Source organism: Balaenoptera physalus, assembly GCF_965194825.1.
Source record: "Balaenoptera physalus genome assembly, chromosome: 13".
NCBI lineage: Eukaryota > Metazoa > Chordata > Mammalia > Artiodactyla > Balaenopteridae > Balaenoptera > Balaenoptera physalus.
The window spans coordinates 60,541,451-60,559,319 of record NC_138892.1 but is presented as its reverse complement, the minus strand read 5'-3'; the positions used below and the strand labels follow the sequence as shown (position 1 = coordinate 60,559,319).

General features: G+C 41.4%; 1 protein-coding gene across 5 annotated transcripts in view; it reads right to left on the bottom strand.

Annotated features, from left to right (window-relative positions):
* Positions 1-17,869, bottom strand: part of TESPA1 (thymocyte expressed, positive selection associated 1) — a 56,741-nt gene that overhangs the window by 8,586 nt on the left and 30,286 nt on the right. For 4 of the 5 annotated variants that reach the window (XM_082421808.1, XM_082421807.1, XM_082421806.1 and 1 more), the window contains 6 exons: positions 17,199-17,252; positions 16,417-16,453; positions 16,045-16,143; positions 11,299-11,507; positions 8,946-9,727; positions 7,722-7,815 (listed from right to left, as the gene is read on the bottom strand). In XM_082421808.1, the coding sequence (XP_082277934.1) occupies positions 7,722-7,815; positions 8,946-9,727; positions 11,299-11,507; positions 16,045-16,143; positions 16,417-16,453; positions 17,199-17,252 (1,275 nt within the window). The remainder of the gene's footprint in view (positions 1-7,721; positions 7,816-8,945; positions 9,728-11,298; positions 11,508-16,044; positions 16,144-16,416; positions 16,454-17,198; positions 17,253-17,869) is intronic. The other variant, XM_082421810.1, reaches the window with a different exon arrangement.

Here is a 17,869-nt window from a genome sequence, read left to right as displayed (position 1 = left end):
TTACTGAATTTGTTTATTAGTTCTCACAGTTTTTTGGAGGAGGCTTTAGGGTTTTCCATATAATTGTCATCTGCAAATAGTGACAATTTTACTTCTTTCTTTCCAATTTGGATGCCTTTTATTTCTTTTTCTTGACTAATTGCTCTGGCTAGGAATTCCAGTACTATGTTGAATAAAAGTGGTGAGTGTGGTCATCCTTTCCTTGCTCCTCAGCTTAAAGGAAAAGCTTTCAGCTTTTCGCCATTGAGTATGATGCTGGCTGTGGCCTTGTCATATATGGCCTTTATTATGCTGAGTCATGTTCCCTCTATGCCCACTTTGTTGAGAGTTTTGATGTATTTAAATTGATAGCAAGTTAAGTTTGAATGCATTCTAGAACTCTATATTTTAACCCCCCATCCAAATTTTGTGGGTTTTATTTTTATTTATTTTTGTTTTTTAATTGAAGTATAGTGGATTTGCAATGTTGTACAAATCTCTGCTGTACAGCAAAGTGACTCAGTTTTACACATTATACATCCTTTTAAAATATTCTTTTCCATTATGGTTTGTCCCAGGAGATTGGATATAGTTCCCTCTGCTATATAGTAGGATCTTGTTGTTTCACATTTTGTGTTTTTGATGTCACATTTTACATCTTTTTATTTTGTGTACCTCTTACCTAATTATTTTAGTTCTAGTTATTTTTACTGCTTTTGTATTTTAACCTTCATACTGGATTTATAAGTTATTAATCCACTACCTTTAATATATATTTACCTTTACCAGTGAGATTTTCACTTTCATATGTTCTCTTGTTAGTAATTAGTGCCCCCTTTTTTCAGTTTAATGAAGGTTCTTTAACATTTACTGCAAGACTGGTTTAGTGGTGATGAACTCCTTTAGCTTTTGTTTGTCTGGAAAGTTCTTTATCTTTTTTTCAATTCTAAATGATTACCTTGCTGGGTAGAGTATTAATTGGTTGGAAGTTTATTTCTTTCAGCACTTTGAATATATCATGCCACTCCCAGCCTGCAGTTTTTGCTGAGAAATTGGCTGATAGTCTTATGGGGGTTAGCTTCTGCATAACAAGTTGTTTTTCTCTTGCTATTTTTAAGATTCTCTCTTTATCTTTAACTTTTGACATCTTAATTATAATCTTGGTGTGGCTCTCTTTGGGTTCATCTTGTGTGGAACACTCTGGGCTTCTTGGATCTAGATGTCTGTTTCTGTCACCAAGTTAGGGACATTTTCAGCCATTATTTCTTCAAATACGTTTTCTGCCCCTTTCTTTCTCTCTTCTCCTTCTGGTACCCCTACAATTCAAATGTTATTCCTCTTGATGTTGCCTCATAGGTCCTTTAAGCTATCTTCACTTTTTAAATTTCTTTTTTCTTTTTGCTGCTCTGTTGGGTGAGTTCCACTGCCATGTCTTCCAGATCACTGATTCTTTCTTCTGCTTCATCTAGTATGCTGTTGAACACTGCTAGTGTACATTTCAGTTCAGTTATTGTATTCTTCAAACCTGTGATGTTTGTTTTCTACTTTCTTTTATTATCTATAACTTTGTTTAAAGTTCTCACTGTGTTTATCCATTCTTCTCCTGTGTTTGGTGAGCACTTTAATGACCATTAGTTTGAATGCTTTATCAGGTAAATTACTTGTCTCCGTTTCATTGAGGTTTTTTTGTTTCTTTTCCCTGGGTTTTTATCTTGTTCTTTCATTTGAAACATATTCCTTTGACTCTTCATTTTTGCTTGACGCTCTTGTGTTGTTTCTATGTGAAATAGCTATGTCTCCCAGTCTTGAAGGAATGGCCTTGTGTAGGAGATGAACCTTATCATTTAACCTTTCCCTAGCTTGTTGTCTCTCAAACATTTGTGTTTGTCTAAGCAGCCTGATTTATTCTTGGTAGGTCCCAGTTGTTGAGAATGTGCCATGACCTGTGAGTGTCCTAGAGGAGGGATCTCAGTTTTGGGCTGATTGAAAGTTAGACCTTCAGGCAGCAGCTTTTAAGATATGCAAATATATACGGTCCTGTGGGACTGAAATTGTAGACTCTGCTGGCATCAAGACCAAGAACCTGGAGGTGTCCCTTTGAGAGTGTCGCAAAATTCTGGGCTCCAGTTGAGTGTATAAGCACCTTTCTTGGAAGTACTGGTGAGTTGTAGTGAAGTCAAGTGAGAGTACTGGCTAATGTTCCCTGAGAACACTTCTGTAGCATCTAGATGTGTGGTTAACTTGAACCCTACTTCTCAGGCTGACGCTCCAGCACAAGTAAATAGGCCTTTTGCATGGGGAGACTGGGGGTTGTTTCAGTCTGCTGTCTGTGCAGTGCCCTGGGGGTGGTAGCCTGCCAAGAACTATCTCTCTAGTTGTTTCAGACCTGTGGAGCCCAGAAAGGCAATCCTATTGGCCATCAGAACTAGGTTGACTCAAGGAGCATTCCCTGTGTGGGCTGTGCTCACCTGGCCACTTTTGTAGGGCCATGGGGGAGTAGTGAGCAGGGGCAGGTCACTCAGCTGGCAAGTTAAAACATGTTTCTTTAAGAAACTTGTACATTCTTTGTTTCTTTGAAATGTATGTAGATATTTTTTAAAGGCTAAATAAGCCCCTTGACACGTTTACAAACCAGAAATGTCTCTCTCAAGGATATGGAAGCCATTGCTTTGAAATGTATCAAGGATCATAGAGCCTCCATCTCCCAGTCTCCAGTCTAACTTAGATGCCTGGCTCCAACTGCAAAACCACGAATTGCCATAAAAACATGAGAGGTATTTATTATTCCTTTGGCTAAAGACAATTAGCTAATATGGCTGGCCACCTAAGTTACCAGGTGAATCTAGGATGAGCTATGTGTGAAAAATGGTGCTGTCAAGTCCTCTTACTCGAGGACTAGTTATTGTTTATTTTGACAACATGTATGTAATGGGTTGTATTTTCTTGGATATATAAGAGAGTAAGATTCCTTTTTGTCTCTGCAATCTCTTTAGCACATCTTTTGCCTGTGATGAACATCATATTCTGGTTTAACGCTTATTCAAAAACAAAACTTTTTTCTTTCTCTTATACCTTTCTGGAGAGGAATTCTGGGGTGGCAGAAGATTTTGTTTTTAATTATATTTCCCCCACAGACACAAAACAACCTTGGTAAGAACTGTAAATGAGGCAGAAAAATAATTATCACATTCTCATAATCCTCTCTCTCTTTCCTCTCCCTTTTCTTGTCTCTCCCTACACTTCCGATCTGATAGTTCCTCTTGAGAATTTATTTTGGTATAAAAATAACTGTGCCCAGGGTCATCACATATAAAATGGGGAACAATAAAACAACTTATATCACAGGATTAAATGATTTAATTCCCACAAAGTGCTAAGGATAGTGTGTGACATGTAATAAGCACTATATATATTTGTTATTATTAATATTATCATATGGCAAAATCTTTCATCAAAGAGCAAGTCTGTAGCTACCTGGCTCACAGAATTTCCACCAAGTACAAACAGATAGTGTGTTGAGTTACCCACCATTTGGGATTATCTCAGACTAGTTTTCTTCTTTATCCTATGCTCTGCACCAGCCTCCCCACCTAATCCTTCCTGACTCTTCTCCCACTTGCTGCTAGCAGTGTTGACAATAAAATGAAACCTCTCACCTCTAGATATGATCACTTCACAAACAGGATATATATTATGCTGTGCTACCTCAGATCTGGTAAAAGAAACAACAACAACAACAAAATAAAAATAAAAATATTCTCCTTAGCCCTGCTTCTCATAAATGCGGTAAAGGTCAAATGATTTAAATTTCAGCAACAGGGCACCAATAAAAGGGCCGTGAAGTTGAAATTCTTGAGCAAGGTGCAAATTATGAGGGATGAGTGTCATTCTTTGCCAGGAACTTGGAGGAAGATTAAGACTTCTCTGGAAGAGACTAAAAGATGGAGTGGGAGGGATGAAAGCTGATAGCTGGGAACAAGATCCTCTTTTAACAGAAAATGTGCCCTTGTGCTAATTACAGAAAGGCGCTCATCTTATATAGATAAATTAGGGGGAAAAAAGAAACTCCCTCTTAGAAGAAGAAGACCCTTGAGATTATAGAAGGTAAGCTCAGTAGAGCTGGGTTCCAACCCCTATTTGCCTCTTCAAGTGAGTGTCTTTGTGAAATATGAGGACCACACAACTAGACACAGCTGCTGGCTGGGTGCTGCTACCACTTTCTATCCATGTTTGCACCTCTCCTATGCTTGATAACAAGTAGTAGATTAAGACTAGATACAGAGATCCTGGGAGATAATTACAGATCCTGGAAGGGGCAGTAGATCTGAGGAACTGTCCCACCTAGTTCTGCCTTTCATGGTGGTGAGTGAATTTCCCTACCCATGTTTCTTATGCAGTCTTTAATCTTGGCAGTACTGAGCTGTTTTCATAGCTACTTCCCACTCCTTGTGATCTCTTAAAGGATGATAGAGGAGTGGATTGAGAGAGATAGTTTATAGCTTTGTGAGAAGATTATTAAAGAAACTCATAGAACATTGGAATGATTTGGGAACCACTGTGACCCCCTTACTCAGCTGAAGTCTGTGTCAGTGAAGAAGAGATCTCTCATTTTTCTAGGGGAATCATAAAAGGAAAATCTATAAAATCACCTCCTCATTTACCTGAGAGGCTAAGTGCATTGAACTTCTAAAGTTACTGTGTTTCATTGAATCTGATAGATCATTGTTTGTAAGACATAATTATTTTTGTATTCCATTAAGAAGACAAGTATATGTATTTTATATATATACATACACCCACACACACACAAGTATATTGGTTGACACTGCCAATTGTTAGACCCATTCTATTTCAGAGATATTCAAGTGCAGAAAAATGTACATCTTAGAACAAGTGAAATACAGCATCTCTAACCACAGTAACTCCTGCTGTAATGAAATCCCATCACCCTAGCAGAAAATGGAGTCTAGTTACATCTAGTTACTTATTTGAAATGTTTAACTCCTAGAAACTTCCTCCCTGGCAACTCAATTCCAATCTTTCTGTATACTGACCTTTAGTCAAAGATGGGACGTTTGTGAGAGGAACTGATGTTTTGGGTATTGCATGAATTGTCTAGAAAGGTATAATCATATAGATCCTGCACAGCCTGCTTTGCTGGACATCTTGGCATTTTCTTGTGCGAGGCTGACATCTGCTGGACAACTAACACTTGAGCAAAGCTTTGTTTTGCTATTTTAGAATAAATTAAAATTTTTGGCAGGGAAACCTAGCTGTGGTACATATACTCCACATTTTCTATTTGAATTTGATAAGTTTAGCAGTTAATTTCCTTTTCAAATTTCGTATGCTGTGGCTGAGTTTCAATGAGCTTTAGAATGAGAGCTTAGCCTCAGGGCATCTTTAATATGTGAGGATAAAGCCCTTTAATTAAACTAGTCTTTCTTAACCCTCATGGGGTGCCAGAATCACTGTCTGTGATAGACTGTTTATAAAGATGCCCACAGCAACCCTCCCATTCCACATTGCCTTTTCACAGTGTGACTTTGCCACTCCTATTAAAAAAGTAAGGTCTGTTTTCCTTCCTTTTGAATCTAGGTTGGCTTTGTGCTTTGATTTGAGCAATAACATGCGGTAGAGGGGGCATTGTACAACTTAAAACATATCCTTAAAAAGAGCCATTGCAACTTCAGTTTTTGCTGAACATCCACGTAAGAAAGACAAGTTAGACTACTGAAGAATGACTCACCACATGGAGAGAGTGCCTGCCTGGCTGACAGTCAGCAGAGAGATTCAGCACCAAGGCTAGCACCAATAGGGTGAGCCCATTTAGACCTTCTAAGCCAGCCCAGTCAACTAGCCAAAAGCAGCTGCATAAGTGAACCCAGATGAACCAAGCAGAAGAATCCCCCCAGTAAACCCACGAAATAGCAAGAAATAATAACTAAGTTTTCCTTTAAGTCACTACATTTGGGGTGGTTTATTATGCAAAAATAGGTAACTGCTAACACTAGGAAACTTTTGAAGAAGAATAAACAATAATGCCCAAGTCCAAACCTAAAGATTTGTATTTAATTCTATTAGGTGGAGTCCAGGAAATAGCAATTTTTTAAAAAGCTTGTAAGATTGGGATTCACTGATCTAAATATTTTGCCCTTTTCTAAAATCAGCAGCAGCAGTAACAGCAACATCATAACAGTTATTCCAGCATGGTACATTACCTTCACAAACTCTCTGTGAGGTTTCATAGGAACAAACAAAGTTAAGTGATTTTGGCAAGATTATTGAGCTAGTGGGAGGTAGGTCATTTGACTCCGTATCTTAAATTTTTTCAACTACATATAGTAGATTGCTGTCTTCTGATATTTACCTCTTTTGTGAGTGACTGATACATACAAGCTATATATCTGGAGATGAAAGTTATGGGTAAGAGAGAAAGTAGAGTGATTAGGACCCTAAAACCACAGATAATTTGAATTAAAGGAGTTAGAATCATAAAGACCTTTGTGATTCTGGACCAGTAACAATGAAATTTTGGTGTTAAACAAAAAGCTATTGGACTAGGAAGTGCAGTAAATAGTACTGAGACGTTCAAAATGGAGGGAACCCTAAGCAAGATGATTCATTTACTTAGTTCAAGAAATATTTCAATTCTTCCTATCTTGGAAAAATCATTATCTCTGATGCCATATTCTCTGAGGTCCTAGCGGATAGGCAGTTGAAATAGCAGGAGATTAATTTCTGCTTAGTTTAAATAATAAATCTTTAGCCAAAATTTTCAAAAAATAAAGGAAAGCTCTGAAAGAGTTAATACTCGAAACTCATATCTAGAGGAAAGACATTTTAGCTGCAATAACTACCTACATGAGATTCACTGTCCTTCTTTGAGGAGGGAAGGAGAGCTATGTACATCAGACCCTAGCTGCAGAATGGAACTCAGAGCCTAAATGAACATAGATGTGAGATACATTGAGGACTCTTGCCTAAGTCCCATGATTTGGGCTGATTAGAAAGTAGCTAAAAGCAGGTGCTGGGGTATAAATCTCCATGGTTGGTCTTCATCCGGTTGGTCTTCACCTGTTGCAAACTACAATGCTTCTCAAACTTCAATGTGCAAGTAAATCACCTAAGGATCTTAATAAAATTTGATCCATTAGGTCGCGGGTGGGGAAGGGCTGGGATTCCACATTTCTAACAAAATTCCAAATGATGCTAATACTACTGATCTGCAGACTACATTTTGAATATTAAGGTTATACAGAATTTTCCCCCCGAACAACAGTTCTCAGACTGTGATCACCAGACCAAGAGCATTGACATCACTTGAGAATTTGTTAGAAATGCAAATTCCTAGGCCCTGTCCAGATCTATTCAATCAGAAACTCTGGGAGTTGGGACCCAGCCATCCGTAGCGTCACAAGCTCTCCAGGTGATTTTGATGCTAAAGTTTGAGAACCACTGATCTAGCAAAGTATTTATCCAGCCATAATAGAATTACCCTAGGAGCTTAAAAGCCAAAAAATCAGTCCCTGGGCTCCACGCCATACCAATTAAATCAGAAAGCAGGATGTGGGACACTTCACTGTGAGTATTTTTAAAAATCTTCCCATGTGCTTACAATGTGCAGTGAGGTTTGAGAACCACACACACACACACACACACACACACACACACACACACACACACACACGAGAGACAGAGAGAGAGAGAGAGAGAGAGAGAGAGATATCCACTTCACTTACTTCCTGAGTCTTTGCCAGCAAAAGTCTGGTAGAGGTGGTGGTTTCTGGATCTGCTGGGCCAGTGGCTCTCCTCCTCCTCACTGTTGCTTTGCACCTGTAACCAAGATCCCAGCAGAACTCAGTCAGTGCCAGTGTTGGAGAAAAGTGCAGAATGGCAGATAGCTGTAAGGGAAAGAGGCTGAATGTACTTGAGAGACTTGGCCTCTTCTCTTGTGGTAGGAGCCTGGTAGTGAGGAAGGCAGGAACAGCTCTACATTCAATGAGAGGTGGCACACATGCAAATGACACTGCAAATCATCATGGCTTCTCTTTGTGTCAAGGATTTGAGGGCTTTTCCTCGAGACTCTAGCACTTGATGGCAGTACTGTCTATAGACCCAGGCAAGAAGAATTCTGAGTTTTAGAGAGCTCATGGGATGAAGAGTTGGTGGACCTAGAGGATGTGTCCACTTTGATCTTGTACTACCCCTTCTAGACCATGCTCTGGATACCCAGAATCCCCCCAAATGCTATTCAAATGGCCCCAAGCCTGTTTCAGGGAAATGCATTGGCTTTGCCTGTGTCTTTTCTCTCAAAGACCAGCATTTCTCCTAGTGTATGCACTCCCAGGCCTGAGTGATGACTAATGGTGGTTATATGTGTGGGTAGGGGGTTTGTGGCATTTGTATATGCAGACTGGGGTGTTCACATATGTATGTGCAAAATCCCTTATGGTGCAGGGCAGATCTGGCCATGGGAAGAGAAGGGGACAGGATAGGAAGGGGCTCTGCCCACATGGCAGAACCCTGCCATGTTCTAGCACTGAAGTCCTAAGAGTGAGAATTCTAGATTTGAACCTGAACTTCTAGGACTTTGTGGTTACATACTTGTCAAGGTAGAAGAGAAGATTTTATTTAATCGTGTTTAGCCTAGTGTGTAACCTCTATCTGTACTCTTGTGTGGATCCCACAAATGACAGGGGCAGGTGTGCTTGATGAGAAACTTCAGTGAAGATCAGATTAGATAAGGAATTAGAAAAATAGTGCTAGAAACCTGGGCACTCTTAAGAAACCAGGCTCATTTCTTTTTCTCCCTCCTTGTATATTAACCCATTCCCAAAGGTTTCTGAATGTAATTCAAGAATTGATATATCTGGCGAGGAAAAGGAGCCTGGATTTCTTTTACCCAAGGGCAGGAATCCAGAGCCTTTCTCTGCCAGCCTCTCCCTCACTTTCAACCCACTCACCTCCAAGTCCAAAGTGTCCTGCAGCTGCTGGGTTACAGATCGGTGCAGTTCTGTTCTCTCTTGGCCCTGTTTCCATTGCTGTTGGATAATGGACAGGTCCAGTGATTTAACCTTCTTCTGAAACAGACTCTTTCTTGCTCTGCTCTTTCTTTTCCAGAAGGTCTCATCCTTGGCTAAATGGGCTTCCTTACTGGTGGCTTGTAGACCCCACAGCTGTCTCTTTACCTGTGCAGGGTCTGTGCTCCACTGTAGATCTGCCCTGGGCAGAGAATGTGTGCAACAGGGGTTAGAATCCAGAGTTTCCGATGGTTCTTGCAATGTGGACATCCCCTGCTGTGTTTCCTCTTTAAAGCAGAGGGCACATGGACAGGAAGAAGTGGGCAGCTTTGTACCCCTGATGGGGGGCACAGGATCTCCCTGTGGGACTGGCCCAAACCCAGGGTCTTGCTGGAGGACCAACTTCTCTCCTCGCACTCTGTCCATCACTTCCCACACCACCTGGTCTAAACTGTTCCTTTTGGGGGTGTGGTCGGGTGGTGATAGCCTATCTCGTGGGCATGTGTACAGGCACATTTTGGAGATGGCTTTCCGGAGGCGCTCTCTGGGTGAGTGAGGTTCAGGTTCTGGGGCCAGAATCTTGACGGATGGCACATCAGTTGGGTTGCAATTCCAGAACATGTGGGATGGTGTGAACTTTTGGACAGGGGTCTTAGATACGTAGGAGTAGAGACAGAAGAAGGCATCGGCGGTGACGGCCAGTGTTTGCACTTGCTTAAACCTGCCTGAGTGCAAGGGTTGAAGATGGTGAGTCTAGGGGTCATCAGCAAATTACTTCTTGAATCTTTCCCTTCAATAGCCTTCCTAAAACTCAAAATTCAGAAAGAAGGTGCCATTTTCTCTACCAGCGTTTCTCCCATTTAGATTTCTGACACCCAGGATTCTCCTTCTTGACCTTCTTGACTTTTTGACTCCCTATCCCAAATAGTCCAAAAATTAATTCTATACGGGATGAAAAACTTTTCTGTATCTTGATTTAGCATATCCTTTCTGCTGTCAGTATACAATGGTCTCTATCACTGTGTTTGCCTTAGATGACAAACATGACTAAAAAGGGCAAAACTAACATTATTTTCTTAGTAAGAAACCTTTAGGGTTATAGAAGTCTTCTGTGATAGCAGCAAATTTGAGGGATAGCAAATACTAGGCAATGGACAGGGGTAGAGAAATTTAGATGGACTATATCATTTCTGCTAGACTTTGCTTCTCAAAGAGTGGCCAGTAGTCCAGTAGCATTGGCATTACTTGGGAATTTACTGTAAATACAGACTCTCAGACTGTATCCCACACATTTTAACAATATCCTTCAGTAATTCATACATACACCCATGTTGGAAAAGCACTGTGATAAACCATATATCCATTAAACTCTAAGTGTCCTAAAGGCAAGAATCATGTTTCTCTTGCCTAGCTGCTGTTCTTCCAGAATTTAACAACTAATTATGTACTTGGCACATCAAATAAATTCAATAAATTATCCTCAATCTTTAGTGTGCATAAGAATCATCTAAAGTGCTTGTGCAAATACTCCAACTCAAAATCCTTGTTCCAGCAGGTGGAGCTCAGAAGCGTAGTTTTACCAAGTTTTTAAGCTAAATCTGTTACAAAGAATCTGAAACAGCACTATCAGAAACACTATGTTGGGAGGCTGTAAAAGAATATAATTTGAAATATATTGTAACATATAGAATAAAATAGAGTCTTTTATCCCTCATCCAGGTAGAGAAGCCCTCTCATATCTTTCCTTAGTATGGAATTGGGACAACTTAAATCATTGTTTCCCTAGATGTGGTCTAAGGATTGTACATAAGAATCATCGGCGTGCTTACTTAAAATAAATATTCCTGAGCCCTTCCTTCTCTGGAAGAAAAGCCTATGAATATGAATGTTTTATTAACTCCTTCACAATTTAACATAATTAACAGAACCACTGTCCTAAATGGAAATGATTTTAATGTAGTGGCTATAAATGGGGAACATTCAATAATTCCAACTGAGAAATAGAAAATGGGGACAAGATTTAAAGACATTCTTCCCATTTGATTCAGCTAAAAGAGAGAAGATCTAAAGAAAGTAATAGTGATATGAGGTCTCTTGAAGACAATTTCTTCAAGAGAGAGAAGCAGAAGTCAAAGTTCTCTATCTTCACTGAAGACAGCATAGGAAGAAAGAGACACAAGAGACAAAGGTCGAGTGAAGCTGACCAAGAGAAAGTGAGATTTAGAGCCACTGATCCCTGTTGTGGATGACTGGAGGCTGGGAGAGAAGTTGAGCATATATCTGTGGTAACACTCACTGGCCAGCATGAGGCATGGGTCTTCCATCTCAATCCTCCGCATCTGGGACTTCAGGAAGAGCTGGAAATCAATGCCTTTGGCCTGAGAGGGGGTGGTGAAAAATCGGGCAGGAATTCGAGAAGTGTCTTTGTGGTCCTCCTGGCCAAAGCCCAGACTGAAAAGGACATCTTCTGCATCTTCTTGCACCTTGTCCAGAATCTCTGAGATGCTGCAAAGAGGGGGTTTGGGTAAACAAGCAAAGCTTTGAGACACAGGGTAATCCAGAGTATCTAATAAAAGTGTCAGGAGACTGAGACACCTTTCCGGCCATTTCTCCATCTACCACTGTGACTGAGAAAAGCTTTCACTTCTCTGAATCTAAACTCTCTGTCTGAAACATGGGAATTACAATCTCGCCCTGGTTTAAAAATTGAACGAGATTCTGTCATGACTACAGTGATAACAGATGAATGAAAATTTGCTATGAGAGGGATCTGAAAAATCAAAAGCAGTCTAGATGCAAAGAAACCTTGCGGTTGTGTTATTAACCTGTCAGTTCCCACTTGCACATACTATGATACAGCTGGCTTTTGCCAAGCGCTTTGTAACTTGCTACCCAGCTTGTGCCGGTGGCTGTGTGGAACAACCAGGCAATGAGTGTGTAAGGAACATAAAACTCATTTTATGCTCACCCTGAGAATAAAATTTTATCTATACAGGTATGCTCAAACCTGCTTTTGAGAAGTAGGCCCCTTTACAGCACAATTTCAGGACAGAAGTCCTGCATTACAGACCAAACACTTTCTCTCTGTCTCTGTCTGTCTCTCTGTCTCTGTCTCTGTCTCTCTCTCGGTATGGCACCAACATATGTCTACATCCAAAGCTTGGTAGCACCAAGCTGGGTGACACTACAGCTCACCAACTATGTGTTCCAAACAACAATGTGGGTAGGGGAGCTGTGAATTATTTGAGGCTTTGACTAATCACTGTTACTCTCTTCAGAAAGGATGCTGGGCTTTTTGATCCAAATCAAGACCATCTTATTCAAGTAATAGCTGGATAATTGGAATCCCTGGATCTATTTTCATGCATTCCTCCTAACTGCCAATTTTATCTTCATGATCCTAAGTTTCCTTATCTGAATTGTGGGCATAAGACTAGATCACCGAGGAGGGGGGAGATCAAGGTGGCAGAGAAGGAAGATGCTGAGTTCACCCACCCCAACGAACAGATCAAAAATACATCTCCATGAGGAGCAATTCTCGCTGAAAACACATTGGAGACTGATACACTCTTACACAGCCAAGGCTGTAAAGCAAGATCTACATGGAATTGGGTAGGAAGAGAAGAGAAACAGTCAGCAGGACCTGCATCCCTGCAAGGGGACACAGAGGAAGAGGGGGATTACATGGGCTCTGAGATCCTCCCTGGGGAGTGGGCGGTTCAAACCACAAATTGGGCACCCCAGCCCTAGGGTCTGATGCTGGGCAGAGGAGTCCCATTAGCTGGCTTGACAACCAGTGGGACTAACAGGAGGGCTGCAGGAACCCTAGACTCTGCTCGCGAAGAGAGCGCACTCGTTCGTGACTCCCTGAGACAAGGAGGAGGAAGCAGATTGAAAGTGCCTTGTCTCTGGCCAGCTTCCTGCGACCCACACGGGGCACCCACTCTAGTTCCTCTTGCTCCATGGTGCAGCTCTCCACTAGGGTGAAGGCTGCCATTACTGAGAAGAGTGTGTAGTTGTGGGCGATGGAGCTGGCTTGGACCTGGCGCTACATCTGAATGGGGCGATGGCAGCCATTACTGGTGCTCCCAGCAGAGGCAGATGGAGAGCGGTCTGGAACGCTGACTCGTGTGCCAGGACCGCTCCCCAATGGGCCCTTGCTTGCAATGGGCACCTGCCCCGGCCCTTCTTGCTCCAGCCCTGCTCCCCTCTGGGGCGAAGGTATCAATGCTGGGATGCAGGAGAGCACACACTCAGAGGGAATGGAACCAGCTCAGACCTGACCCTCAGGAATTCTGCTCCAACAACTTAGGACACAATCTTGCCCCGGATAGGGTGCTGTGAGCCACTGAGCACAGGAGAAGCCCTGGCTCACACCAGACTCTGGCTCTAGCCCCTCCATCTCCAGCCACAGCTTCCACTAAGGTGATAGCTGCCAGCACACCCCGGGGGGAAGAGGTGACTTGTGTCCACTTCAGACCCGGTTATAAAGCTATAGTCATCAGAACAGTTTGGTACTGGCACAAAAACAGATATATAGATCAATGGAACAGAATAGAGAGCCCAGGAAAAAACTATGCACTTATAGTGCATGATAAAGGAAGCAAGAGTATACAATGGGGAAAAGACTGTCTCTTTAATAAGTGGTGCTGGGAAATTGGATAGCTACATGTAAAAGAATTAGAAAATTTTCTCACCCTGTATAAAAAAATAAACTCAAAATGCGTAAACACTGTTCCATAAGAACAGAAGTCATAAAACTCCTAGAGGAAAACACAAGCAGAATACTCTTTGACATAAATTGTAGCAATATTTTTTTTGATCTCTCTCGTAAGGCAAAGGAAACAAAAGCTAAAATGGACAAATGGCACTTAATTAACCTTAAAGCCTTTTGCACAGCAAAGGAAATTACTGATAGAATGAAAAGACAACTTACTAAATGGGAGAAAATATTTTCAAATGATATGACTGATATTGGGTTGATATCCAAAATGTATAAATAGCTCATACATCTCAATATCAAAAAACAAAGAACGTAATTAGAAAATGGGCAGAAGACCTCAATAGACATTTTCCCAAAGAAAACATACAGATGGCCAGTAGGCACATGAAAAGATGCTCAACATTGCTAATTATTAGAGAATTGAAAATCAAAACTACAATGAGGTATCACCTCACACCAGTCAGAATGGCCATCATCAAAAAGTCTACAGGGCTTCCCTGGTGGCGCAGTGGTTAAGAATCCGCCTGCCAATGCAGGGTACATGCATTTGATCCCTGGTAGGGGAAGATTCCACATGCCGTGGAGCAACTAAGCCCGTGCACCACAACTACTGAGCCTGCGCTCTAGAGCCCGCGAGCCACAACTACTGAAGCCCGCATGCTGCAACTACTGAAGCCCATGCACCTAGAGCCTGTGCTCCACAACAAGAGAAGCCACTGCAATGAGAAGCCTGCACACTGCAATGAAGAGTAGCCCCACTCACCGCAACTAGAGAAAGCCCACATGCAGCAACGAAGACCCAACACAGCCAAAAATAAATTAAAAAAAAAAAGTCTACAAATAATAAATGCTGGAGAGGGTGTGGAAGAAAGGGAACCCTCCTACACTGTTGGTGGGAATGTAAATTGGGCAGTTACTATGCAGAACAGTATGGAGATTCCTCAAAAAAACTAAAAACAGAGTTACCATATGATCCAGGAATCCTACTCCTGGACACATACCCAGAAAAGATGAAAACTCTAATTCGAAAGATACATTCACCCCATTGTTCATAGCAGCACTATTTACAACAGCCAAGACACGGAAGCAACTTAAATGTCCATCAACAGATGAATGGATAAAGAAGATGTGGTATATATATACAATGGAATATTACTCAGCCATAAAAAAGAATGAACTAATGCCATTTGCAGCAACATGGATAAATCTAGAAATTATCATACTAAGTGAAGTAAGTCAGACAGAGACAGATAACTATCATATGATATCACTTATATGTGGAATCTAAAAAAATGATTCCAATGAACTTATTTACAAAACAGAAATAGACTCACAGACATAGAAAACAAACTTAAGGTTACCAAAGGCGATAGCAGAGGATGGGGAAAGATAAATTAGGAGTTTGCGATGAACACATATACACTACTATATATAAAACAGTAAACAATAAGGACCTACTATACAGCACAGAGAACTATACTCAATATCTTGCAATAACCTATAATGGGAAAGAATCTGAAAAAGAATATATATATATATATATATATATATATATATATATATATATATATATCTGAATCACTTTGCTGTACACCTGAAGCGTTGTAAATCAAATATACTTCGAAAAAAATTTTTAATGCAGATATTTGAGTCTCATCTCCAGAGATTCTGTGTTAACTGAACTGGGGTGTTGCCAGGGCTAAGGTTCAGTAAAGACAAATCACTAAAGATAGTTAATAGCTAATAAGGTCTCAAATTCAAACTTTGACTCCAAATTCCAAACAATTTTTATTATAGCACACTAGTTTTCATCACTTTCCATCTTGTTTTAAAGTTATTTGTGTATTTTGTTCACCCTATAGGCTTGGTGGGCTCCTTGGGGCAAACTCTTTGTCTGCTTCATCTTCAAATTCCAGACAGTCATTGCCTGGCCTGCATTTGGGGGTACAAAATTATCTGAATGAATCAGTATTTTATTGCCTCAATCAACCAATCAATCAATCAATTAATACATTTATAGATTGTTTACTGAGTACTTATAAGTCCAGGAACTGTGATGGTACCAATACTACACCTCCTGGGGTACAAGGTGCAGGGGAGGAGACACCTGTATTTTACACACAGCATCCAGCTCTGAGCAGTAGATTCCTCTGCATCCCTACTATTCTTGAAGCAAATATTGTTATGCTTGTCAAGCCTGTGACTGCATAAAAGCTCTAGTAGTATATCCCAGAAAAAAACTGGCAATGGTTCTTAGTTCCATTCTCCTCTACCTCTCATATTCCCCGCCCTTACACCCCTGCCAAACTTGGCACCTACCTTGAACTAGTCCTGTTGGTCCCACCAGTCATGCTGCTGGAAGCCAAACTGCAGCCAAGATCCAGTAGCTGCCCAGGCCGGGCTGTCTCCAGGAAACTCCTGCAGGGATCAACGTTGAAGTCATACTAATCTTGTAAGCAGTCTGCACCCTGGTTCCTAGACATGCCCTACTGGGCACTGTCACTCCCTGCTGGGTACCTTTGAACCATCTACTGTAAAAACTCAATCTATGGTCTCATTCCTAGTTGGAAATCTCACACTCTATTGTGAATCTTCAGCTCTTTGTTTTTAATTTCTTGGACTCTGACACTCACCCCAGTTCAGTAGGTCCTGAAGGAGACATCGTTCAGCCTGGCTCAACCGAACACTTACCTGGAGAAGAGTTTGCTGTTGGTGGCCAACAGTGTGGCTGGACGAGGAACAGAAAGGCAAAGAAAAAGTTAGAAGGGAAAATGCAAATCACCTAAGCTGCCCCTCCGAGCTTAAAACTCAGCCCCCTCTGTTCCCCTCTGCCACTACTATAGGCCCCTGAATCCCATGAACTCTGTTCTTTATATAAGTATCTGAAGATTATCAAACACAGACCTGGACAAATATAGCAGAGAAAAACTGGCCCCAAGCCTCTGAACTTCTGAACCATGCCTGGTGCCCAGACAAGAGTTTCTCTGTCCTGAGGAGGACAGAGTCATTCAGGCCCCCAGGCTAGTGTTCCTGCCTCACCACTTGAGTCTCTACGGGTACCAGAAGACACTGGTAGGTTGCGGCACCTCCATCCTTTATCCCAGCCCTTATTTTCCTCCAATGGAGTCTCTCTCTTACACCCAGTACTCAGGCTGCCTGGGGCTTCCTATACAGAAAACCATCTCAAAGATGTCTGGGCAGCCACTTTTATGGTGATTTTATATATTCAGGGGCTGAAGGAAAGCTCCAATGATGGACCAGTAGATGTCTTGATAGGCTGATGAGGAAGTACTTCTGGGCATGTGACACTTTCTGAGTTCTCCATTAGATCATATGAGATTGCTCTTTCCCTGTAGATAAGACCCCAGGGATGGGCTGCTACTTTCTGCAGTTCTCCCCTTCCATTCTATCCTTAATTCATCCAGTGGATAGCCTCTTCCTCAATCCCAACCTCAGAGAGCTGTGCCACTTACCTTCTGCTCCGAGGGTCAAGTCATCTTCAAAGCTGGTTCCATGGCTGGGGCACCCTGTCAAATAATAAGGCAAAGGCTGCAGAAAATCAGGCTTGGACTCACACACACAATCACACCTTTGTATACACATCTACAACCACACAATTACATCATACATCCACATGTTTGAAAAACTACCCCAGCCATACATATACTACCTCAGAAATCACATTCATATTTTGATTTAAAAAATCGTGTAAAAACTCACCTATAATTAACCTGCCCCCTATATCACATAGTCATGTACACAATCCTCTGCCAAAGAATTGGCACATGGGGGTATGCACTCACACACAGACATACATACATAGACACACATATTTTATTTTATTTTGAATTTTATTTTATTTTTTTATACAGCAGGTTCTTATTAGTTATCCATTTTATACATATTAGTGTATATATGTAAATCCCAATCTCCCAATTCATCCCACCACCACCCCCCCATCACTTTTCCCCCTTGGTGTCCATACGTTTGTTCTCTACATCGACACACATATTTTATAAAGCTCGTTTTCCATAGCAGTGGTTGTTAGCTGAGCAGCCACTAACAGAAGATAACCTTTGAGGACTAGTCAGCCTGTGGGCTCTGACCCAACACTTACTCTATCTTCTGGGCCTCCTGGACTGTC